General features: G+C 40.0%; 1 protein-coding gene across 1 annotated transcript; it reads left to right on the plus strand.

Annotated features, from left to right (window-relative positions):
• The first annotated feature begins 4,912 nt into the window (after positions 1-4,912).
• MXRA5 (matrix remodeling associated 5) lies at positions 4,913-24,804 on the plus strand. The gene is made up of 7 exons (XM_050715174.1): positions 4,913-5,088; positions 7,115-7,330; positions 10,559-10,688; positions 11,023-11,413; positions 13,961-18,946; positions 19,647-20,547; positions 22,096-24,804. Exons 1-7 carry the CDS (start codon positions 4,913-4,915, stop codon positions 24,005-24,007), a joined length of 8,712 nt encoding a protein of 2,903 aa, XP_050571131.1. The 3' UTR covers positions 24,008-24,804.
• Positions 24,805-26,936: the final 2,132 nt, after the last annotated feature.

A 26,936-nucleotide genomic window follows, 5' to 3' on the forward strand; every position in this document is an offset into this window, starting at 1 on the left:
ATGCTCAAACACTTGCTTTAAATAGCATAAATAATTAATCATGGGGGCTCTCGGAAACCAGTAGCATTTTTCTCTTGGCTAACGCAAAAAGCCTTCCTAACTCTCCTGAACTTTTTCATTTAGCCATACCGATCTATACCAATTTAGAAAAGAACAATTTTTCACTACAATTGCTTGTTATCTGTAGTCTTAATTTAATAAGGTGCTCATATTTCAGACTGAAAGCCTACTAATTTTTGTGCTTTATACCAGAATTAGTACTGAATCATTTTCTGTGCTCCATTTCTGTACCATTTGTAGGCTTTTAATTCCACACTACCTTAAAAAAAACATAGCACTTGACTGATGAGATATGCAAGACTACGAGTTAAGTAATGTCCCTTATTCTGAAAATTAGGCTATGTTGAAATCTGTAAAATGTGAAAAATACCACATTTCCCTACTTATCCTCAGCTATTACAAATGCATTTGGTGACTTTATTAAAATGTAAATATAGAATTCCTCTTTTTAACAAAGAAATGATTCTTCAAAATCTCCAGAACTTCCTACTCCACCCTCCCTCCAGATACTCAGCCCTGATATCTGCTTGCCACCATTGCCTCTCTGTAACGATGTGCTTCCTACAAACTGCTATTGTATGGGTTGCTAAGCTTCCTAAGCTTTGTTTCAGTCCTTGATTTGGTGTCCTTGATCCAAACTGTCAAAAATATACAGGCAGGAAAACTGGTGACAATCTTACAAAAATCAAAATTTAATTCCTGACAGAGCAGCAGTGCTACAATAGCTTGCCAACACACCCTGCTTTGATGTTGGCTTCAGCCAAAACGAGAAGGTAGCTTCTAGGGCCCGATGTGAGCAAAATAACCACAAGACTAGTGATAGTGAAGGAAGTTTCCCTCAAACACTGCTGATCTGAACCAAGTCAAGGCATTTCAGAGTTAGTGGAGGAAGGATGGTGAAATAAGAAAGACAGCTCTAATAATACCCTTTCTCAAACTGTTATTCATGTTTTCCCCTTCACTGCCTCCAGTCTTGTCCAAAAGCATGTCATTAGTTTGCTGTCTTCACTCTCCTACAACACATACGTTCTTGTTCATGTGAATAGCTTTTTATCTTCAGGCTATCTTTCAGAAATGGCTTTCTGAGAAACTCATCTGCTACTCGCTACAGTTCCTTAATATTTCTACATTGTTTCCCTTGCTACTTTCCAGTATTTTCTTACCACTTGGTAAGTGTTTTGTAAGCAGCAGGTACCACAGTTGAAATGGTACATCACAGTGACATGGATGATTACCTTCACCATTTATTCGCTCTGCATGTTCCTTTCCACTGTGTAAAATATTTAATCAACATAACTGGAGTTATATTTAATACAATAGCTACCTGACAACCCAACATCACTTGACTGACGGAGAAATTATACTGATTTACACCAGCTGTCAATCTAGATACTACTAAATGTCTTTTGTTGAAACATACCTGAAACTTCAAACTAGAAAAAATAATGTGACCAGGCCTATGTAGAATCTAAGACTCCCCTATCATGGACAATCCATTGCTGCTAACTCCCAAATTGTATCTGCCGCACAGCAATAAAATAAATAAAATAAATAAATAAATAAAATAAAATAAATCTGTCCTTAATATTTTTAATTCCCATAATTTTCTAACAGGATTCAGCTGGATCCCATAAAAATGTAAAACTTTGGAATAAGGTAAACATATAATAAAGCTGGATGGTCTTTTTTGTCAAAGCAGCGTGGCTTTAACTGTTGATGTTGATGCCGATGTATTTACTGTTAATACACAAGCTATGTTTTGGTATTGACATTGGCTTGTCTGAAAAATTATTTATGTTGAAAACAGTGTGCATCATGTTGGTAATTTATATGCTGTTATTTTAAAATGTCACTAATATTTGTATTCTCTTATTTATAATATAGTTTGAAAACTTGCTCTCAAAGCTTAACACATCTTTTTTAAGGAAATCCCTTCTCAAATTTCAAATTCCAAGTAATAAAGTATTTAGTACACTACCCTGGTGACCTGGTCTTCTGTGTCACTTTTTTTCCAGTTCTAACTGTGCATATTTCTATATCTGCTTGGTCCTACTATGTGATTTATTTTAACTTCATTGATTTTCAGAATCAAAATGCCATTATATGAACGTTAAGTGTAAAGGACTATCACAACTAAGCCAGCTGTAACTTCCTCTATGTATCACTGGAGTATTTAGATAGCTCTCCTCCCAGTAACAGAGCAACTGTATACTTAGTAATAATATTTAAGGTGGCTGCGAGCTGTATAAGGGGATAATGAAGCAAGCTCTTGTCTTCCCAGAGGTAGTTGGATCATAATGAAAAAGTAAAAACGATAATGGTATTATTTTAACTGCAAGTGTTGGAAAGTAACATTTCAGGGACTGTTTAAATGATTACATGAGTAAGAGTAATAGGAATAGGAATAGCAATGGCAATACCAACAGTAATTGGTATCACTCCACACGCTAGTTGGTTTGATAACATAACTGATTAAAGAATTATTAGCTATGAATGAATCAAAAAATGTGTTTTCTTCATTTTCCATGGTTTGCAATCCTATAACAGAGCATCTACCAAAATTTGTCTTTATTTACTATGACACTTGTTCAAAATATGACTTACATTAAGGCAAAGCAATTCCTTCCTTCTGTAATTACGGGCTATCAGTTTATGTGTAGGGATGAACTGTGGTTGCCTTCAAACAGATATGAGCATGAGACCTCTTAGTACTGCTTTCTTCAGTCAGAGCTTAGTAAAGTCAAATTCCTCTTGGCTGCATTTTAACTGGCTCTACACACTGTGATTTTATGGGGATAAGTCAGGCGGATCAGATGATACACTGGTAGAGACTAAATATCACATGCCAAGCAGAGATGCATGGTGGAAACATTCTCTGTGGTGAAGAACTCAAAAAGTTCTACATTTTGGGGTAGATTTTCAAAACATTTCTAGTTTTCATCTAACTTTTTTTTTTCTTCTTCTTTCTTTTTTTTTTTTTTTCTAAAAGAAGTTCCACGGCTAAAAGTCTGGCCTTTTTCCAAAATTGTGTATAAGTGCACTTGGAAGATATGCCTTGTCCAGATTCAGATGCTGACAACAGGTTATCATCAGCCACTGAAGGATTTTTTGTCCCTTTACTTTTTTGACAGTCACACCTGTTACAGGTTTCAGAGCCAAAAAAAATGGTTTGTTAACTCAGATTCCCAGTCTTTCTATTAATTTGGTAATTATACACTTGTCTACAAGCATACAGTGTATCTAGGCTTTACAGTCTATAATGTAATGCTATTTACTATCTGTACTCAACTTGAAGGTGGAATTTGAAAGCTCCATGCCAAAACTCAGAGGGATTCTTTTGGCTTGAGGGGGATCTGTGTGGATTTCTGTAACTCTTTCGTGTCTTGGAAGACTGAATTCTTTGTTTTTCTACTACAGATGAGGGCAACTGGTATATAGGCTGGCTAGAGAACAGAAAATTGGGGTTTAGCCAAAAAACACAGTGTAACTGGATAGATGATGGTGTTAAAAACAGTCCCGTGGTACACCTGGGTGATGCCTTTTTCCCTGGACCAGAAATAGACTTACTTTTGTGTACTGAAAAAAATGCTGATACAGGAGGAAAATTGAGGACATGGATGTTAAAGATTTAGTGATTGCAGTTTTTCCCTGGCAAAATCAAAGTCTGTTTCTCTGATGTATTTTAGAGGTAAAAAGGTAATTCACGACTATCTACATTTGGTCTGGTTCATTTTGTTAGTAGTTGCTGCCTTTTCCTGTGCTATTGTCATTTTGTCATTGCTTCTCTTCTGCAGTTTTGAGATTCTTTCTATTCACCCACATATATCTGTGTGGCTCTCCTCAAGCATAACACAGGAGATGAAATTGTCCCATACAGACTGGCTACGGGTCTCTGCAAAAGTGCTGTGACAGAACTCCACAACGACGGTGGTGAGGAGTTATTTGTGCTTAATTAGGAGACATTTCTTCTCAGAAAGTGTAGTCAGGCATTAGAATGGGTTGCCTAGGGAGGTGGTGGTGTCACCGTCCCTGGGGGTGTTTAAGGGGGTGTTGGACATGGTGCTTAGGGACATGGTTTAGTGGGTGACACTGGTGGTAGGGGGATGGTTGGACCAGATGATCTTGGAGGTCTTTTCCAACCTCAATGATTCTATGATTCTATGAAAAACAAGAAACCTAGCCCGGCTGGTCCGGTTTCAGAGCACAGCGAGGTCCACAAACGCAGCCAACCCGGGTGCGTGCCTGCACGGAGGGGCGCGCAACGGGGTAAGCCGCACCCCGCAGCGCTCCGACCGCTCCCAAATCCAAACTTTCCTCCAGCTCCCGGGCTGGGGCCAGGGTTCGTCTCCCCCCTCTCGCCCCCCGCCTCGGTCCCGCCCGCGGCCCCCTGCCCGCCCCCCCGCCGAGGGGCCGCCCACCCCGCAAGAGGAGCCGCTCCGCCGTGCCCTCCCCCTGCACAGCAGCGCCCGGCGTGGGGAAGCGGGGCAGCGGAGGAGCGCGGAGCCCCTCGCCCCAGGCACCCCGCGCCCCTCGTCCCCATGTGGCCGCGGGCGGCGGGAGCCTGCCGCCGAGGGAGCTGCGCCCCCAGGCAGCCCGGCAAGCGGCGGGGACCCTCCGCCCTCGCCCGCCCCCCTGCTCGCCCCCCGACGGACGGGCTCGGCTCCAGACGGCGCTGAGGGACCGCGGCGCCCCCCAGCAGCCCGCGGGGGGGATCGGGGCACGGCTCGGAAGGGAGTAGCCCCAACCCGCCCCCCTCCCCCACACGCCCCCCCGGCACGGTACCGCCCCGCCTGGCTTATGGTCGTTTCGGGGGCACCAAATCACGGCGGCGGCTTCTGCAAAATGACGGGCGATGAGGAGTCCTAAGGCGGCGGGGCGGCGGGGCGCCGCGGGCTGCCATGAGCCTCAGCCGGCCGCTGCCGGAGGGGCCGCGAGGCCGTGCCAGGTAGCCGCCCCCCCGCCGCGAAGCCCCCCGGGGGCATGGGAGCGGCGGGCGGCGCCCGCTGAGAGCGCCGCGCCCGGCCGCAGGTAAGGAGCCGGGGAGACGGGGGCGGAAGGGGAGGGGGCTCGGGAGCGGCTCCGTGTGTTGGGGGGTGTGGGGATGGAGGAGGGGGGCTCCGTGCCGAGGGCAGGACGGAGGAGGGGGCGAGAGACCCCCGCGGGGCCGTGCCGCGGGGTGTCGGCGCCCGGCCGCTCAGCCCGGAGGGCAAATTCTTCCCTAATGCGAAGCGTCTGCCCGCGGTGAAGAGAAAAAAAATAAAAAATAAAGGGGTTGGAGGGACTGGGGGGGCTGCCACGCTGCGCGGTGGCGGAGGGGGAGCCGGCCGGCGGCGCGTAGGGATGCGCGTAGGGCGCCCCCGGGCGGAAGCGCGCAGCCGGTGCGGCCGCGCCCCCGAGGGGTCCCCGGTGGCAAAGGTGCGGAGGGGGGGCTTCGGCTGGGGCGCTGGGGGGCTGCCCCAGGCATCGCTTCCTTTGTGCGAAGGAGCTTCTTCGGTGAGGCTCGGTGCCCCCGCCCAAACGGGACTGGAGTGGGTAGGATGTTCTTGAAAGGTTTTTTGTTGTTTTTTTTTTATGAAAGCGAATCTTAAGGAAAACAGCACCTGAATGTTCTCCAAACAAATTAAAAGCTATTTTTCTTTGTAAAGAATGGTAAGTGTCTCATTAACTTGACCACAGATATTTGAGAAACTTCTTCATGCCGATGAGCCTCTCCTTTGAACTGTAATAGTTTGCACATGACGCTCTTACAAAAAAAAATGTGTCTTGTTGCTAGCAGATCTGAAAAAATCTGACTTTTATACTAAAAGCAATAACTAATGGAACTAATAATCTCTAGTAGAACTGAATGTCTTTCCCTCCTTGTCACACTGTTACACAAGAGCGAGACTACTAAATTTCTGCTTCTAATAGTAGCTTGCATTCTTGCATGGCTTTAATCTGAAGAGCTCAAGTTCTTCTCATGGTAGATAAGAGTAAGGATATTTCAAACTAACTTCTCCAAAGTTAGGCTGCTTAATCTGTAATTAGACATCTACACACTGGCTTTATTTTCAGAAATGGCTAGTGCTCAATAACAGTAGTATTTTGGGTTTGTTCCAGCGTAGTGTGCCTCTTTGAACAGCTCTCCATGAGTCTCGTCATGCGGGTTTAGACACAGTTCTGAAAATCTGAACCTCGGTGTTGATAGACATGGCAAGGTTATAAATACAGACTTTCTTGTTTACATTTCCTTGGAGGCCTGTGCTTATGTTTCTAAATCAATTGTCAACTTCTATCAATTCTGAGCATTCATAGCTCCTGTTTGGTTAAGATTACAGGGTAAAAGCACGCCCAGCATAGCACAGTAAATGACAGAGTCCAGATCTGTGTCCAGCCAATTCTTACTTTCCTTTCTTTCACTCTCTGCCTCTCTCAATGTTACCATTTCCCATGTACATTATGAATGAGATTTATTTAGCCTGGTTTTACCCTCCTGGAAGTTAGTAGACAGTTTTAAAACTAGGCAGCTAGGCTAGGTGAGTTAGGGACCTAAGGGTTAGTTAGGGACCTAAGGAGGCTGATATGTACTATTTCTAGGTAGCTACCTGATTGGTAGATACCTATCTAGGTAGATACCTGATATTACTCACCTTCTGGTGAATATGGGTTGCTTCTCTCTCGTTGATTGACTGTAGAGGGAGCCATGGCAACTCACTTGAACCAGATGCTTCCCTTAAGTTTTCTAATTTGTAGGTGAGACAAATGCTACCTTTGGCATATAGAGCAAACCTACAAAAGTTACTAGAATAAGAAGACTGCATAACTTTTGTAGAATAGGTACTGAAATGAGTTATGGGAAAAAAAGTTGACTTTGAAGTAGCAAGCGACTTGGACAAAATAAAAACTCTTCCCAATTGAACTTAGCCATAATTGTCTACAGACCTTCTGAGACGCTGCAGAGCAACTCATGGTACACAGAGCATTTCAAAAGCATTAAAAAACCTTCATTTCTTCTCTCTGTCTCCCTTTGTCGTCGTTGCTGTCGTCTGTTGCTTGTGTCCCCTGGCCATCCCAGGAGGAGCGAGGCAAGGCGAGCCGACAAGATGCGGGAGAGGGCCGCGGTGGGGGCACTCTCCGTGGTGCTGATCCTGGCGCTGGGGCTCCTGCCGGGTGCCCTGGCCTGCCCCCACCCCTGCGCCTGCTACGTCCCCACCGAAGTCCACTGCACGTTTCGGTCCTTAGCAGCTGTGCCAGCAAGGATTTCTAAACATGTGGAAAGGATCAATTTTGGGTTTGTATTGCAGTTTGTAGCAAACAGTTTCATGTTCTTGGTGTTGAATCCTGGAATGCTTCACACGCGTGCGGCATACTGGGATCTTTGTGTATACTTTTTAAGTGGAATTGCAGAGATGAGTAGTTACTTCCACACTCTGTATTTCAAACACTACCATTACTGGCATGAAGGAAGTTTTAGTGTAGCCCTGATATTTCAAAGGAAAGTTTGTAATACTTTCAAATAAGTATTTATATGATGGTGTCAGTTCTTATTGGCAAATAGTACATGCAGTCTTACAGTGTTTAAAAACTATATTGAATTAAACCTACTATGGGAGGATTTCTACTAGATGTTGATTATTACACCTGATACACAAAAATGTAGAAGGAGTAGAATTATGTAATGTAAGCAGGTCGCATTTTGGAGCACAATGAAGTAGCATATATTAAAACAATACCATAAAGACTAGTTATTCCATAACCTTTGAAGTTGGTTGTTTGTTTGTTTTTGTTTTGTTTGTTTGTTTTCTAAGAATTTAAGTGCAATATAAGCAGACAACACTGTTTTGGGGTGAGGGAGCTCAGGCTCCAAATCACCTTCCTCTGCCAGAGTATTTCCAACCTACATTTGTCTGAGATGAGAAGGCAGGGACAGTTGGTAGGCTGCATATCACAAAAGTGCTGTGTATGGTCATTGTATGACATAGCATGGCAAAAGAGTCTCAGTCCTCTTCTGCTTGGTAGCAGAGCCATCTCTCTACCTGGTATGAACTCCTTCCCTAGCCGCAGGGCCTATAACTTGCAAATGATTGTGCTATGACTAATAGTAGGGACATTAATTTATTTGCTCCTCTGTAGTTAAAATGTCTATCCACCACTACTTTATCCACCTAAAGTCTGATTTTAGTCTCACAATACCCCTGCACTCAGTAAAACTGTATTACAGAAATCTGTATTTTCATGCCATTTTTTCAGTCATCCCAGTGGCTCATAGTCAAATCAGTGGAAGTATTACTGGAATGATACATAACTATGTAATTTCTATAGTACAGAGCAAACGTCCAACTGGGTCAGCCTTATAACATTTTGTAGTGTGAGGAATGTTCCCTATATTTTTTTTCAGGCCATCTGCCATCAGTTTAGTTACTCATGGTCCCCTCTGAGAAAATAAAATTTTATACACAAAGTCATGTGATTTAGTCTTAATGTAAACACACATGGTTCCAAAGGGAGTCATTTAAGCAGCTTCATTGACAAGCTGTTGCCAAAGAATCTGCAACACAGAGGGGCCAAGTGCTATCCACCAGCGGGTATGTCTTCAAGTGACCTTATATGCCTCTTTACTGGGAAATGAAAATATTTTTGAGCCTGACCAGTAATCCATGTCCTTGTTTCTGTGATCTTCAACTCTTACACAACCTGCCATGGAAACCAATGTCTCTTCCTCTTCATTTTCTTTCCATATAGTAGAGCTCATGGTAGGAAGAATTATAATTATGTGGTCTCTTTGGAGCTCTCTGTGACATTTATGTCTAGTTATCTTGCTGACTCTGAAGCTGAGAAAACATGATAAAATTTAAAGAAATAAAATCTCAGGAACACTGTAGGCTATGATGGTACTGAAAATGTGTAATCTCTTTACTGCAAAATTCAACTTCAGTACAACTTCATACAAACACACCAGATTTTATCCAAACTACATTCATTTCTTTCCATGGCTTTAGTCTAATTAATTTTGAGCTCTCTTTGAAGCCTGCCTAATGTCATATTTCTTTATAAATTCTGTCTTTGTAGACTATATCAAACCGCCCTCCTTTTCCTCTCCACAGTCAAAACCACACATATTTACAGTCACCTCTCCCCTATACGTAAACATTCTATGACAAATTCTATCCCTAAATTGGTTTTGAAAATGGTGTGTAAGCTTCTAAATTGTGTAGGCATTTTGGAAGTTCTATCCTGTTTTTAAGTAAATTATTTGATACTGCTAGTATAAAAGCCCTTTCCTGTTTTTTTTTTTTTTTTATTTTCATCACTAGAAATTACATTTTCTGAGTTGTCTCCTCTGCCAAGAAGAAACAGTCGTACTTATCTGTTGCATTTCTTTCATTTTTGAGAAGTGTTTTTAGAATCTTTCTGTTTCAAGTTGCTGTATATTTAAGAGGTAAAGCTTATTTTCTTATCTGGAAATAATTTAGGAAAAATTCATATTTAGAGAAGTTTGTATATTTTTTTAGAAGGTCTGATGTAAACATAAGGAATTTTAATAGGATTACTGCTATAAGCCTGGGAGATCTGTAGTAGGACTAAAAATATCAAAACACGTCTGAATTTTTAGCAAGTTCAGAATCTTCAGATAGATAACGATGAAAATTTAAAAGTATTTCCTCCATATTCAAAGTATTTAAATTTCTCTCTCTCTCTTCCCTTCATGTCTAGAAAGAAAGTATTAAAAATAGGAAAAGATATTTAAAATTGGATGCTTAATTTGGAGTCTTCATGCCCAGATTAGTTCATATGTCTAATTTTGTATCTACATATGGAAAACCCAAATGCAGAGCTAGGCAGCCAAACTTAAGGCTTCCATATTGGCAAATAAAACCTGCCTTGTTAGTCCTAAGTGAAACTGAATTGTTTTCAAAAAGTTGATTTTCTATATTACTTCTCTAAAAGGAGTTATTGGGCTCAAATTATATAATTGGAAGTTCAGTTCCTAGATCTTATATAATTGGTTGATGCAGCCAATTACATGTTGTAGCAGTAAGGTAAGAATGATGTGACTTCCTGCTTCTCTTGCTGTTTGGGAGATATCCATTTTTAATGTCCTCTGTCCAAGTCTTTATTCATTTATTGTTAGATGTTGTTTTGGCAACATTGCAGCATGTCTAGTTTGCCAGGCTCCATAGCATCATTGGTTGGATACAGGCCATTAATTTATTGCCATTCCATAAAGTGAGCTGCATGGAAAAACATGCTGACAACTATTAGAACTTAAACGCCTATTTATTACTCTTAGTTTTAAATTATGGTTAAAGTGCCACAAATTGATTTAAAAGAAATTTTAATATAAACATGAACTAAGTATACTTGGCCTTGTAAAAATGTTTCAGTACCTTCTGGCTCTTTGACAGTGCACTAAGATCCATTCAAGTTTTCTTGATAGTTAGGTTATACTAATTTTACTTTTGCCGTCCATGATAGTCAGTGTGTGAAATGTAACTACACATTTTGTGATTTTTTCCAGGTTTAACAGTATACAGTCTATATATGAAAACTCCTTTGCAGGACTCACAAAATTGGAATTGCTTATGATACATGGAAATGACATTCAGAATATACCTAATGGTGCTTTGAAAGATCTCGTGTCTCTACAGGTAATGCTCAGGTCTTTCTAAATTTCACAAATTCTAACTTCAGTAAGTTGCTTAAGACAAAAACAAGTGTTTTTTTTGTAGTGCCTTCCCTAGGATTAAGGTACCATTCCTCCCCCTCAAAAATAATATTAGAATTCTGTTAACTATGCCTATGTCATACTTGATAATGCCAACTAATGTTTATTTGTATTCTCCCTCTTTTGATCAGCATATCATTTTTCAGTGGTGCAAAAGATATTTGAATGTGGGAGGAAAACTTCTGAATGTTTGTTATTCTGTTTGGATTTAAATACAAAACTAATCTCTCTCTCTCTCTCTCTTTTTTTTTTTAAAGGTTTTCAAAATTAGTTACAATAAATTGAAAGTCATAACTGGTCAAACCCTCCATGGACTTTCAAGTTTAATGAGACTGCACGTGGACCACAACAGAATCGAGTTTATTCATCCAAATGCTTTTGATGGATTAACTTCTCTGAGATTGGTCCACTTGGAGGGAAATTTGCTCCAGCAGCTTCACCCACACACCTTTTCAACATTTATGATCCTTGATTATTTCAAACTGTCAACAGTAAGACATCTCTACCTATCTGAAAATGCTATTAGGACCTTGCCTGAAGAGATGTTTCAGGGTATGCCACTACTAGAGAATCTTTACCTTCATGGGAATCCGTGGGTTTGTGATTGCAGCTTAAAGTGGTTCCTTGAATGGAATGAAGTTTCTGGAGGTAAGAGCAAAATTACCAAAGCCTCTTCAACTCATATTGTTTAATATTGTTTCCCCTGTTCTCCATATGAATAGATTTTTTTTCTTGTGAATCATTACTTACATGATGTCTATGCACACTATGATGTTGTCTAAGGAAGGAATGGAAATTAGATTTCCAAATTCTTGGAAGAGTGCTTTAACTTCAGGCTATTAACTTTAAGGCTGTTATTCATGCATCCTTCTTGTCTATTAGTGTTTCTTCATTGACCACACCTTACTTTTTTAAGGGAGGCAATCTATTTTAAGTATTTTCAGAGAACACCTACAGTCCTGCTCCTTTTTCAGAGGAAGGTCTGCCTTCATGGCTTTAAACAAAAATGGCTTCAATCTAAAATGGCTTTAATCTAAAAAAAAAAAAAAAAAAAAAAAAGGTTGATTTAGATTAGATATAAGGAAGAAATTCTTGACTCTGAGGGTGGTGAGGCACTGGAACAGGTTGTCTAGAGGAGCTGTGGATTCCCCATCCCTGAAAGTGTTCAAGACAGGTTGGATGGGGCTTTGAGCAACCTGGTCTGGAGGAAGGTGTCCCTGCCCATGGCAGGGGGTTTGGAATTAGATGGTTTTTAAGGTCCCTTCCAACATAAATCATTCTATGATTCATTTAGGCTTAGATGTGAGATAAGAATCACAGTGCTTAGATCAGGACTCCACTAAATGTTTTTTTTTTTGTATGTCTGTTTTCAGTTTAGACGTTTGAGTCCACCAATGTCCCATGTCAGGTAGCTAAGTGTTTGGTATAGTAGGCCAGAGGGATGGGTGTTACACCAGATCTGCTGGTAGACTCTTAAGAGGAAATTGTCATTGAATTGCAACTGAAGATGTTTCAGATGAGTTCTGGAGTCACAAGGTTTATATAATGATTTGGAGCATGTGTAGTGGATGACGATGGGTCTTGCTGTCTTAGGATATCTAATTCATGGCATTTTTGTACATAGCTATAGAACAATAGTTTTAGGGATGTGTGGTACTTTAATGAGTAGTGTAAGTGTCCCTGATTGAACTGATACTTGAGGTATCCAACTTAGGTATTATATTTATGTAATTTACACTTTAATCTTCTTATATACTCTCCTTGATCATATGAGTGGATATGCTAAGTGTACCGAAGATGCACTCTAAGTAATAAAGATGAAATATTTCCTCTCCCTGTACAGTGATGGCTTGTTACTGTTTTTATTTGATTTCTTTTCTGCACTAAAACGGTAGTGATTTTTGGAAAGAGGAGAATTAGTCCATGCCACTTGCATGCATGACAGCTTTAGTATCTTTATATAACTATAACATTGACTTCTTTGGGAATTTTGTCAACACAGAGTGATAGAAGTGCTCTTTGAAACACAGTAATGTTCCTCAGACCAGTGTGGCATATGCCAAGTTGGTTGTGTGCCAGTTCTGTCATGGAATGCACTTTCCTTGTCTTTGAAGCATCATATTTGAATCTGCAAGTGGTAGACTGGTTCACTTATATATTACATTTGTGAGAACTTTTCAGGAAAACTGATCTGTCAGACTGGCAAAGCATATATTTTCCTGTTTGAAAAGGTTACAAAATTTTGCCAGTTCTTTTCCCCTTGTCCTAGAATTTTATGTTAGAACCCACCTTTATTGTTCATTCATTCAAAGATCCCTCATTCCTCAGGAGCGATCAGCATAACACTTATTCCTAGAAAAACTGGAACATAGCATATTTCCAAAGTAAATGTGAAAGGCAACATTGACATTGTAGTAAGCAGCACAAGTTAAACATAAATACATGGCTGTTGTTTGGCAGACAAGAATCCTTCTGGCATTGGTAGAAGCAAGGAGTCAAGGATATCATTTCCTGTTTTAACACTCCTCTGTTTAATCTTTTATTTTATATTTACAGAGTTTGCAGTTGTTTCAGATGTCAGGGAAGAAGTACTTTTTTTTTTGCTGCTGTCAAATAGCTTGTAAGTATAGGAACTAATCAGCACATTTTGGTAGATACAGTAGAATTTTTTGTATATTGCCAGTATTACTATTAATGAATAGAGAAAAATAAAAAGCCTCCTGAATTATTTAATGAGGAAATCCAGCATTTCTCAGGCAAATGCTGCATTTTTGAAAGCTGAGAGGACTCTGTCCTCTTCAATTTGTGTCCAAAAGATAGATGGGTAGGTTGTCACTGTACACATGCAGACTTTTTTATACAGCATAAATATTAACAGACTTTTAAAATGTTGCTCTGGACACTTCAATTTCTAGTAATTTTATTCAGAGGCAGTGAAACTAATTTTCAGAAGGATGGAGCATTCAAACTTCTCATTAAAGTCAGAAGAAACTACGGTCAGTTGGAGAAACAGGCCTGTTCAACTGTGAAAATAAAGAGGCAGCATTTTAAAACACCTTGCTTATATGTCACATGGCATAATGTTTATCTCATGTAGTCCATTTGGCACTCTTGAGAGTTCGCAAACTCTGGGACACGATTCTACAGCTTACCTGTCATTTTTTGTTTGTTTGTTTGTTTTGTTTTGGCTTCCAGGTGTTCTAAAATGCAAAAAAGACAAAGCCTTTGAAGGGGGACAGCTCTGCCCTAAGTGCAACAGCCCAAAACAGCTGCAGAAAGAAGATATCCAAAACTTGAAAGATATTTCCTGTAGGAAACCTATCATTCAGTCCTCATTAAGGCACAATAGCAGCACTCAAGATGAAGAAGATGGTGACAGTTATGAACTGCCTCTGGTAGAGTTTCAGTCCTCTCCGTGGAACATTACATTAAATATGACTGATGAGCATGGCAATGTAGTGCATCTGAACTGTGAAATAAAGAAACCAACAGGCTCTACCAAAATTCAGTGGAATCAAATCCAGACTCAGGAGATTGATATAAATGCCACAATTTCACTGGATTTTGAATGTCCAATGAATCGAGAGAACTATGAAAAATTGTGGAAGCTTATTGCTTATTATAGTGAAGTGCCTGTCAAATTAGAGAGGGAACTTATGCTCAGCAAAGAGCCTAAAATAAGCTATCGGTACAAGCAAGGCTCGGATTATGATGCTCTTTATTACACGGGCGTAAAAGCTCAAATAATGGCTGAGCCTTCCTGGGTGATGCAACCTCTTATAAGTATCCAGTTAAACAGGCGCCAAAGTACAGGGAAAAAAGTGGTGCTGTCTTTTTTCACTGTGTTTTCTCAGGCAATCCATACCAAAGACAACAGGCAGCAGAGAAGCTGGGTAATGATAGAGCAAAATCAGAGCACAAGGACAGCACAGAGCGTCATGGAAGGGTCAGAGTGTCAGCTGAGCTGCAAAGTGAGAGCCTCTGAGAGCCCTTTTATTCAGTGGCTCCTTCCAGATGGGACTAAACTGCAGGCACCGTTTAATCAGAAAGGCAGTAGGTTTTCTATTCATAGCAGTGGTCAGCTAGTAATCAAACCAGTGAGTTACACTGATACTGGTTTGTACTATTGCATTGCCCAAGTGAGACATGATATGGACATTAGGGCTTACAGACTTCTTGTGCAGCCTCCAGCTATTCAGATAGCTGATACGGATATAGTGAGGGTTGAAAAAAATGTTGGAGATCCAATAGTTTTGCCTTGCAGTGCAATTGCCATGCCGGAGGCACAGCTGAGCTGGATTCTTCCAAACGGCCAGATACTCAATGATTTACTGAACTCTTCAAAAGGATATATGTTGGATAATGGTACTTTGCTTATTCCAAAAAGCCACGTCAGTGACAGTGGCCATTACAGATGTGTGGCTGTCAATCAGCAGGGATCAGATCAGTTTGCCGTAAGGGTTACAGTAAATAAAATGGTGTCTGACAGGTCATTTAAAAGGATAAAACTGAAAAAGCGCCCAGACTCAAAAAGTTCATCAAAAACAAGAGGGCGGGTCATAGATGATGGAGAGGGATCAGGGACAGGAGGGGTGGATGAGTTCCCACGCAGAAAGAACCGCCTGAAGGACCGGGAAGTATCCTTTAAACAAAAAAATGACCAGGTGCCAGAGGCTCAAATTAAAAAGGGAAAGAAAGGCAGAAGGAAAATGAAAATTTGGAAAGGTACTGATAGAACCCAAGACAGCAATGTTGCAGAAGGCCGGAGAGTGTTTGAATCTCGAAGGAGAATTAATATGGCAAGCAAACAGATTAATCCACAGCATTGGGCTGACATTTTGGCAAAAGTCCGTGGGAAGAATCTTCCTAGAACAACTACAGCTGCAGCCATTTCTGTAACAACAGGATTTCCATCATTCATGCAGAAAACTACTCCTGTCCCTCATCCAGTAGCCAGCCCTCTGCCTTCAGAGACAGCAGCTGATGTGGTAGATTCCTCTGCTGATGCATCACCACTGGGTGAAGATGAGCCATTCTCAGTCACTGTTTCCCACAGCAGTAAAACATTTTCAGTCCAGCCCATAGTAACAGGTTCAGAAACTGAACCTTTCCCTGACTACAGGGTTTTAGAAACACCTGCAAGTACATACTCTGTAGAGATCCCTATATCAGGTCCATATTTGACTCCTCTCTCTGCAACTGTGCAACCCCAAGGCCAGCAGCATCAGGATGACAGGACCAATTCTTTTGTAATCAAAGAAAATATTCAGGCTGTCACTGAAGAACCTCTAACCAAAGAAACAGTAACTACCTTTCCTAATATTCAGAGCAGTCCATTCACAGTGGAAAATGCAGATGCAACTGTATCTTCTACATCAGAGGAAAATTCTGCTTTTGCTGAGCTACCACTTGATGCTACTGTCCTAGCTGAATCTCAGACTGTAGATCTTCATAGCGTGTTGGAGACAAGTGAGAAGTTAAATGAAGTGGATCAGATGAGCATTGACAACATAATGTTATTGCCTTCTCAGCTGGATGATATCATCCCAACAGATTCTGTAGGCGCTACTGCCATTTCCTCATCTGTTTCTCCGTTTGTTACAGAAAAAAGCAGTGACTTGATACATCAGCACAGAGAAGTATCCACAGGTCAGATAAAAATAGCAGACTTAAGTACAACTTTTCCAGCTGTCATATCCATGAGCAAGGAAGAACCAGAGACCCACAGGAATACAGTGACTCAAGAAAGCACATCCAGCTGTTATGCAGAGAGTTTTCATGGAAGAGAACAGGACCTGGCTTCTCCAAAACCAGGCCCCACATTCATTTTGACAAGCACTAATGCTCCTCATAGAAAAACAGAAGAGATAACTGCTGCTTCCATCAGCAGACTGACCACTGTGGCCACAACAACACCACCCTATAGAAAGACCACACCTTCACTTGTTACTCAGCATGCTAGGAAAAGGCCTTATGGGAGGAGGAGATTGAGGCCAAATAGAATCCGACAAAGAACAAAGCCTTTCTACACAGTTGTTTCAATCACAGAGGCAATGCCTGTCATTCCAAGAACATCTACAGTTGAAGCTGTGACCAAAACTTCCTCTGCAGTTCTTGAACACCTTGATCTTAAAAACAGTGTCAAAATACAGGCTAAGGAAGAGGAGCATATGGAATTCACTCCTTCATTAGTTACCGATCCAGCTGTACTTGAGAAAACAACCAAAATCAGAGAGGTGGTCACAGCTTCTTTCTTTAGGCCTACTGCTTCTCCACCTGAACAAAAACATGTGACTCTCTCTGCTGCTCCTGAAAACATGGCACTTCCAGTGACTGAACCTATCACAGTTTTATCATCATACGTTGTACGTAACACAGTTCCCACAAAAGAGTCAAGTACACTTCTGAAACCAGAGCAAAATAAAGTGCCAAAATACCACTTATCAGACAATGTATCTGAAGGGAATGGCCTTGAAGAAGATTCTAAAGCTACAGATGGTGAGGCAGAACAATCAAGTACAGCTACCATTGAGCATAGGAACAGCTTGATATCATCTACAAAATCTGTTTACTCAGAATCTCAAGAGCCCATCCTTTTTGACTCAGAAGTTGTGGTTAATGAAACCACTGCTGGAACATTCCAGCTGATGTATCCCACTATGACAGACTTAAGTATTCCTTTTGGCACAGTTGAAGTTTTTAAGGATGTCTCAGTTTCAGAGGAGACGTGGAAGCCCACAGTAACTTTAAAAACACCAGCAATAACTGAGCCACCTCAGCAGCAAGAAATGCTGACTTTGTCCTCCTCCTTCAGGACTATGGAAACTCAAACTTTTTCATTTATAGAAACAAAGAAATCTGTTGCTTCTGAGACTAGGGCAAAACCACCTTCCTTGGATAAAAAGGAAGCTATGTCACATGGCATTTTGCAGACAGCTGAAAAGCCTCCAAATACACCCACTGTCTTTATTCCATTTACAAAACTTCCTACTCTTCCACCATCTATTTCAAGCACTTCATATCCTTCTCTTCATTATACCACCAAGGGCAGTAATGCCTTCAGTCAAGAAGGGTTGTCAGAAACAAAACAAGTTGAAGCAGAAGGTGACAGAATGGTAGTGAGCTCAAGACAGAATGTACACCCCACTCCTTTCTCTAGCCAAAATAGGATTAGCATACAGTCTAAAGAGGAGCAATTCAAAGAGACGTACAGTAGCAGGTCAAACAACAGTTTATTGCTAAGTCCAAACCTTCCCCATCCACCTGCTGGAATGATACCAAGCCTAAACCAAAGACTGCCTGTTGTGCCTCCAAAGCATGTTCCAGTAAGAGGCACACTGAAGCCTCCATATATTGTAACACAAGGCTCATTTCGTTATTTTATAACACAACAGCCTCTTCACTACACAAACAAACCAGAGATAACAGCATATGCAGCGCATACTGTCCAGGACAAAAAATCTTTTGCCTTTCAGAGAGAGACAACTACCCCAACACAAGCCACTCCATTTCACAGAACAAATGCATTCACTGCAAGCAAGTTTGGTAATCAGGGTCAGAACAGATACAATATTAATTCAAGATATTTTGGCAATAACTATGTTCCAGATAACAGAGGCACAGCAGGGAGACTACCAAATCAAGGGATGTCCTATTATCCCAGTTCCAGAATGCCATTCATTTTCAACAGAACAAGGATATTCCCTCACTTAAGTATGCGTCCTAAACCTGCGGTCCCTAGTCAGCTAGTCCCCAAAGACACAAATGAGAAGATTGGCCAAGTCTCCCCTACGAGGATTACAGTGCAGAAAGCTACAGTTATCCCAGTGCCTCCACAGACCATGACCACAACATCACCACCACCAGCAATTTTGAAGATTACCCCTCCAGCCTTTCTCTCTCAGCGCACAAGATCCCAGATGTTCACTACAGTTCAGCCTCTTAAAAATGTCCACTATCATCATCAAAAGGTACAGTCTGTGCCTCATGTGGGAGGCATTACACCACACAATTCATCTATAATTCAATCTTCCAGCAATTTCAGGACACCCAAAGAAAGACCTAAAATTATCTCAAAGGGGTCTCAGAGCATATCCATCCTTGCTGAAACAGATGTTCTTATCCCTTGTGATGCAGTAGGGGAACCCAAGCCTTCTATTACTTGGACAAAAGTATCTACAGGTAAGACAGAGAAAAAATGTTCTTCTACACAGTTTTAAGGGTACAAATATTTAGTTTTTTATGGTTTTATATAGATATATTATATCTAATATTGAAATTATATCTATATATTGAAATGCAACATTATTACAGAAATATTGCAAACCACTGAAAAACACGTAATGACATTTTATGTCCATTTTAATCATTGCAGAAACAATGTGACCAATTTCAAGCAGTCATTACAGATAAAAATATCTTTGTAGTATTTCTTATAGTAAAAGAAAAATTCTAACATATAATGAATTTGGTTCTTGAAGGAGGAATAGCAACCAAGTGATTATTCACAGCAGTTAGAATTTATGATGACAAAGCTTGTGCATAAGGGTTTGTTAACATTACTACCTTAAATATTGATGTGTGTATCATCTCCATATTCAAAATAAAAAAAGAAATTATGTGAAGATTTAAGAGGAATCCCAAAGTACAAAGCCCCTAAAAGTTCCCACACTGTACAGACTTGCCAAGCTATTATGGTTAGTTTTGCAATAGAAGCAAAGACCAAGGAGAGTGTCAGAAGATGTCATGTGATCCATCTGAAGATGTAGTTGGTGTTAAGTAAATCTATATTTTTCCATAAGCTTTTTTTCAGTGCAGTGACATATGTCTTAAAAACAAACCCTTTGATTTTCCATTTATTTCTGTCTTCTTACCTTCCCAGGAGCTGTAATGACAACCAACACCAGGTTACAAAGGTTTGAAGTCTTGAAAAATGGTACCTTCCTTATCCGAAATGCTCAGCTTCAGGATCATGGACAGTATTTGTGCACTGCTCAGAACCTACATGGCGTAGATAAAATGATTATTGTGCTCACAGTTGTAGCCCACCAGCCCAAAATTTTACTTTCCCGCTATCGAGATGTCACAGTCTATTTTGGAGAGACCATAGCAATGGAATGTCAGGCAAGTGGGACTCCAAGCCCACATATTTCATGGATTTTCCCAGACAGGAAAATTTTGCAGACAGTCACCACCACAGAAAGCAGGATTATGCTTCATGAAAATCGAACCTTGTCTATCAAGCAAGCGACTTTTTCAGACCGAGGAGTATACAAATGCGTAGCTAGCAATGCTGCAGGAGCTGACAGCATTGCAGTGAGGCTCCACATTGCAGCCTTACCCCCCATCATCCACCAAGATAAGCAAGAGAACATTTCCTTGCCCTTTGGTAGTAGTATTAACATCCACTGCACTGCCAAAGCAGCACCTTCTCCCAGCATCCGTTGGGTGCTCTTTGATGGCACACATATTCGACCTTCCCAGTTTGTCAATGGGAATTTGTTTGTTTTTCCCAATGGAACTCTTTATATTCGCAACATGTCCCCCAAGGACAGTGGGACGTATGAGTGCATTGCCGCTAACATGGTGGGAGCTGCCAGGAGAATGATTCAACTGCATGTGAAGAAGCAAGCTTCTAATGCTAAGATCACCGGGAGCTCTCCTCAGAGGACAGATGTAACATATGGCAGCATTCTGCATTTGGACTGCAGTGCTTCTGGTGACCCCTGGCCTCGGATATTATGGAGGTTACCTTCCAAAAGAATGATCGATTCCCTACACAGGTAAATTACTATTTGAGGTGTTGCAGCTAAATTACAGTTTGTATGAACTTAGAGAAAAGACCATTCATACTTGTGTGAGCTTCATTCTTGATTTCTGTGAGTTTTGAATTAGGCCTTAAACCATTAAGGAAGAATTGGAAATTATATCAAAAGATGGTCAAGTTGTAATTTAGCATAATTCTCTTGAAAACAGTAGTATTATTGAAAAGTCAGGTTTAAGTGTTTAGGATAAGCTTCCACTATTTGCCTTTTATAGCCATTCTGTAAATGTAGCAAAAAGTCTGATGGCAAAAAGTCTTATTCCAATGTGCTTAGTTGCATAATTAGGGTTTGCATAGATGCCCACTTTTCCCCAGGATAACTGAGATCACTGAAATTGGTGTATCTGCTGTACTAATCATTATACACTGTAAAGATAGGACAAAGAAATCATAATGATTTAAGTAATGATGAGCATTTTAAAAATGTGTAAATAAATGTTACCTCACAGTAAAGTCTCTACTTAAAACAATACCTTCTACAATGTTCACAATATTAAGTAAAATATGACTTCTTCAAAGCAACAAAAATATCCTAAGACTTTTTTGGAAACAGTTTCTACTCAATAAATTCTCTTTCATCATTGTAGACAGATGAGAAATGTGCTGAAATCAAAATACACATTTGTCAACAGCTTTCTTAATAGTGGACTGTAGTCAGCATTTTTTTAATTGGACAAAAAATATATTTGGGTAGCCCATAGGTAGTACAAAATCCAGAATTAATTTTATGTTTCATAGCAATTGCAACAAAATAGTTCATTCATTTACTGTCGTGAGATTTATGTGGACTATTTTTCGAATACAGTAGATCTCTTTGGGGAGAAAACCATAGAGCTACTGAGGAAATGAATTTTGACCACAATGCACCAATTCCACAGTGAAATGGAAAGGAATAATAGCTTTCTTTCAATAGCACATTGAAAATCTTTTTTTTTTTCTTTTTTTTTTTTCCCATATTTCAAAGCTTAGGTCATTTTAAAGTAAAATTACTAGAGGTTACCTACTGTTTATTATTGAGTCTGAACATTTTGCTTCTTTGAGATTGCTGTGAGGGTTTAAAATGTTGTACCTGGGGCCAGAGGAAATAGTACATATTGATTTATTTTTAACTGGGTACCCAAGTGCCAGACTCCATAATTATGATCCATCTAGGTTTGTGTGGAGTATATTATTCAGATATGGCACGTTTGAATGTTACAGAATTCTGTACATGTAGTCAGAAAAGTCAAAACTAAAGGAATACTATTAAAGGCATTGAACGGAACAAGGTAGATTTGTTCGGTTATGAGTGAGTAGAATTATTTTTTTCCATTTGTTTTTTTGGTGGTGAATATCTTGGTCATTTCAGACCATCTAATTATCTAACAATAGCAATGCTCCTGTGCTTTTTCCATATTGTTGGGTTGTCGTTTTTTTGTTTGTTTGTTTTTCCCACGTTACACTCAATTAATAACTCCTAAAATGTGATTTTGCTGCTCATGTCCTGTTCTCCTTTCTTTCCTTACAGTAGCTTGGAGACAAGAATCAAAGTATTCAGCAATGGAACTTTGGTTGTCCATTCAGTTACAGATAAAGATGCAGGAGACTATTTGTGTGTGGCCCGCAACAAGATTGGGGATGACTATGTGGTCCTCAAAGTGAACGTGATGATGAAACCAGCAAAAATAGAACATAAGAATGAGAATAACCATAAGGTCAAGTATGGAGGGGACCTGAAAGTTGACTGTGTAGCTACTGGGCTACCAAATCCTGAGATCTCCTGGGGTCTCCCAGATGGCAGCATGATCAATACCTTCATGCAGTCAGATGACAGTGGCAGCCGGACAAAGAGATATGTGGTCTTTAATAATGGAACCCTATATTTCAATGATGTTGGACTGAGAGAGGAGGGGGACTACACCTGCTATGCTGAGAACCAGATTGGGAAAGATGAGATGAAAGTGCGGGTCAAAGTAGTGGCCGAGCCTGCAACTATCAAGAACAAAACTTATGTCATTATTAATGTACCCTATGGTGATGTTGTCACAGTAGCGTGTGAAGCCAAAGGAGAACCTACTCCCAAAGTGACTTGGCTTTCCCCAACCAACAGGCCCATTCCTGCCCTATCTGACAAATACCAGGTGTATCGGGATGGCACCCTCCTCATCCAAAAGGCCCAAAGATCTGACAGTGGCAACTATACTTGTGTAGTGCGGAACAGTGCTGGAGAAGATCGGAAAATAGTTTGGATCCATGTAAATGTTCAGCCTCCCAGAATCAATGGGCATCTCAGTGCAATAACATCTGTGAGGGAGACAGCCATCAGGGACAGCCGGAAGCTTATTGACTGCAAAGCTGAAGGTATCCCAGCTCCACGGGTCCTGTGGGCTTTTCCAGAAGGAGTAATCCTGCCAGCTCCCTACTATGGAAACAGGATCACCGTGCATCGGAATGGTACTTTGGACATCAGAGGGGTGAGGCAGACAGATGCGGTGCAGCTCATATGCATTGGGCGGAACGAAGGAGGGGAAGCGAGATTGATTGTGCAACTCCTCATCACAGACCATTTGGAGAAACCCTCCTTCAGGGACCCTGTCAATGAAAGGATCACTGCCATTGCTGGGCACAGCATCAATCTGAACTGCTCAGTCCAGGGGAACCCAGAGCCGAGCACAAGCTGGATCCTTCCCAATGGCACTGAAGTGCTGAGTGGCAGCCGTCTGCACAGATTTTACCATAAGAGGGATGGGATCTTACACATCAGTGGTCTCTCTGCAGGGGATGCTGGGACGTACCGCTGTGCAGCCAGAAACCCAGGAGGTTATGTGGAACGGGTAGTCTTCCTGAAGGTGGGACTCAGGCCAGAAATCAGCAACCAGTACAACAACCTGGTGAGCATCATCAATGGAGAAACTCTGCAGCTCCATTGCATCACCCAGCCAAATCAAAGGGCACAGATCTCCTGGACACTGCCCAATGGGATGGTCTTGGATGCCCCCCAGGCTGTGGGTCGCTTCTCCCTCCTGGAGAATGGCTCTCTGACAGTGCGTGAGGCTTCTGTATTTGACAGGGGCACTTACCTGTGCAAGGTGTCCACGGAGTATGGCACTTCTGTTATGAATGTGCCTGTCATTGTGATAGCTTATCCCCCCCGGATCACCAGTGAGCCAGCACCTGTCATCTATGCCAGGCCTGGGAATTCAGTAAAACTGAACTGTATGGCCATTGGGATTCCTAAAGCAGAAATAACTTGGGAGCTTCCAGACAAATCTCATCTGACAACAGGAGCTCAATCCCGTCTGTATGGAAACAAATTTCTTCACCCTCAGGGGTCATTAGTCATCCAGCAGTCTTCTCAAAGGGATGCAGGCTTCTATAAATGCACTGCTAAAAATATACTCGGCAGTGATTCGAAAACAACTTACATACACATATTCTAACACTAAAACAAATGCCTTTGGCTGGATGCTAGAGTTCAAGTCACTGCCAAGGAAGTACAAGAAGGAAAGTACTGTCTGTAACAAAGCCAGGAAGGCTGAGGGCAGAAAAAAAAAGGAATTAATTCTATGTACATGCGAAGTGCATTGCTTTTGTATTCAACATGATAGTACTTCCCTGCAATAGAAGGAGGCAGTAGATATACTTAAAGTGAGGAGACTAATGCATTGGAAAAGGTCTTTAAATTGTTAAGGCAGTGTAATGTGTTTTTTCATGCTATCCAGTAGCATTTGAGACCTGAAGTAGTCTATTCTTGTCCATAGTCCAAAGCTACTCCTTATTTCAACAAGCACCTTAAAAATACCAAAGAAGTATTAACTATTAATAAATGAGCTGCAGTGATAGAAGTGCTTTAGTATTTTGTTGGAGTAACATATTTTTCTTTATCCCCTGCAGTGCTTTTACATAATCTAGCCTTATAAAATATGATTACTAACCTTTCTGTTCATTCTTCTATCAGCTCTTCAAAATCAAAGACTAACTTAGCAATAAGAGTGATCTATTTTAATAAAAATACATGCAGACATTAGTTACCATAACATATGAACAAGCCTTTTCCAGCTACTAAGGATGCTCCAGTCAAATCATTCATTATATATTTTATATATATATTTTTAAATCAGACTATGAGACTAGAAAGAGTAACAATTAATTTGGTCTCATTTTATAAATTATTGGTCTTTACAAGACTCTGATACATTACAGTGTTTTATAATGTTAAGGTCAATATACTGTACATTTTATAATAAAAAAATATTTTCCAAAACTTGTATTCACTGTGGTTTTTTGTTTTGTTTGAGAAAACAGTGAACTCCAAACACTGGGAGTGTGAAATTAAGTCAAAAAACAGAGTTCATATACTGTTATACATACTTTTTATGTTTCTATACATGGTTTCCTAATAAAAACTTAACACTTCTGTTATATATAATTAAGAATACATTTACAATTTCAATACTTTTCTTCCAGTCGAGGATGGTTATTTTAATATATTTTAGCATAATTTTAATAAGATGTATCTATTTTTCTGTTGAAAGAATTGCAAAAAGAGGCTGAGTATGTGCGTGTTTCAACACACAACTCCAATCAGAATTCTGAAAAAGTTAACTATGCTTCAAAGCATTTGGATATTCTAAGATATTCCTGAAGTCTTAAAGTTCTGATCAGTCATAAGACTTATGTTTTAAAACTATGATGAGAATAAAAGCTTTATTTTGATTTTCTCTATTGACAAATATGTTGGAAAGTAATGTAAAGTTTTCTAATTCTTTTATTTTTTGAAAATTGTAAACGATTATCAGATAATGTGATAGAATATTTTTAGAATTCTTAAGTCAGTGCAGGGTAAAAAGCTTTTTTTTTATTATTATTATTAATTTTTTTGGTGCCATGGTGTTTTAAAGTTGCACCTGTGTTACTGACCTAATTAAATAACATTTTATTATATCTTTATTTTCTTCTTAAACCCTTGAGCCCTAAATTACCAAATCAGTGCTCAGAATGAGGTGTGTACCTATATATCTGGCAGGGAAGGTGCTGTTCAAAAAAGGAGTTAATGAAGAAAGGGACAAGTATTCAAGTATTTTAACAAGATTGTTCATGTGATCTTTTCTAATCTGAGCAATTTCCTTAAACACGTCACAGATTAGGTATGTCTTTAGTTCCTTTACTTAATTTTAAAATTTTATTTTATTGAAATTCTTGTAAAATGGTAATATATTTTTAATAATACTACATATTTTAAAAGTGTCTGAAGTTCTCATTTTAACATTGAAATAGAAGTCAAGCACTTTTATTCATCCGTCCAATCTTCAGTAAACACACAAATTTAGAAATATTCTTGGATGCTGAATGACTTCTAGATACTGCCATTATGCAGGAAAAAATATAAGAAAATAGAATCTGAAATCAAATGTTTTATCTGTTGGGGTCAAATGAAGTATTTGATAGCGTGGTGTTCATCAATCCAGAATTTGCTTGTTGCTAGTGGAAGTTTTGGAGGCATAAGAAGTGAAAGATTTGGCGTAAGACTTCTTAATTCAAGTCAAGACTTAGCTTGCAAAATTCCCTCAGAATTGGACTTCACATTTTTTAAAGTGTTATAGTTTCCATTATGTTTATCTTTACCTCCTTTATATATTACTAATATTATCATATCATGATATCATATTACTAGTGATAGGCCTATAAAATGCAATTCTCTTCCAAAAGAAATAATAACTATGGCTTAACAAATATCAGATGAACATATTTCACATTCAGTCGGTGTTTGGCCATATGTCCTGTATTTCTCTGCTGAGATACCATTTGTCCATAATAATCACCTTGAAATCCTTTTGTAGAAATAAAGTTCAGGAGGAGACCAAGTCAGTCCAGGATTACTATTCTTAGGCCTGAGTCTGGATGTCATTCCACATGCTGAAACATCTATTAAATTAAGGCAGTCATAGGACTGTGAATTTAAGTCATAATTTCCTCCTTTATTTCCATGTTTATCTGAAAACCATGGTAAATAACTCAATGAAAAAAATCACATTACTTTGAGGACACAATACTTCATTCATTTTTTATTCAGAATTCTTCACTCACCTTTCAGACCAAGCACGAGCCATGCATTCAAAAAATATATATATATTTTTTTAAATGGAGCTTGTTTCCTTTCCAGTTTCCAGAGGTGATGGGAAATAGAGTGATTACTCTTGGTTTGAGAAGGTTTCAAAATTTTTACTTGATTAATCAAAGGAGGTACTGCATAGCTTTCATGGAAAGAAAAAGTTGCCATTCTTTTTGTTTTGAAAATGGAGAAAAAAAGATTTGTTTGATATCTTTTGGAGAAGCAGACTAACAAGATGTCTTATTAGAGCTGTGTAG

This window comes from Cygnus atratus, chromosome 1 (assembly GCF_013377495.2).
Source record: "Cygnus atratus isolate AKBS03 ecotype Queensland, Australia chromosome 1, CAtr_DNAZoo_HiC_assembly, whole genome shotgun sequence".
NCBI classification, from domain to species: Eukaryota; Metazoa; Chordata; class Aves; order Anseriformes; family Anatidae; genus Cygnus; species Cygnus atratus.

Excerpts from the sequence above, each read along its gene's own strand:
- MXRA5 (XM_050715174.1), top strand. The coding sequence starts at position 4,913 with ATGAGGAGTCCTAAGGCGGCGGGGCGGCGGGGCGCCGCGGGCTGCCAT. Across the intron at positions 5,089-7,114 it reads AGCGCCGCGCCCGGCCGCAG|GAGGAGCGAGGCAAGGCGAG; the intron begins GTAAGGAGCCGG and ends TGGCCATCCCAG. Across the intron at positions 18,947-19,646 it reads TTGGACAAAAGTATCTACAG|GAGCTGTAATGACAACCAAC; the intron begins GTAAGACAGAGA and ends TTACCTTCCCAG.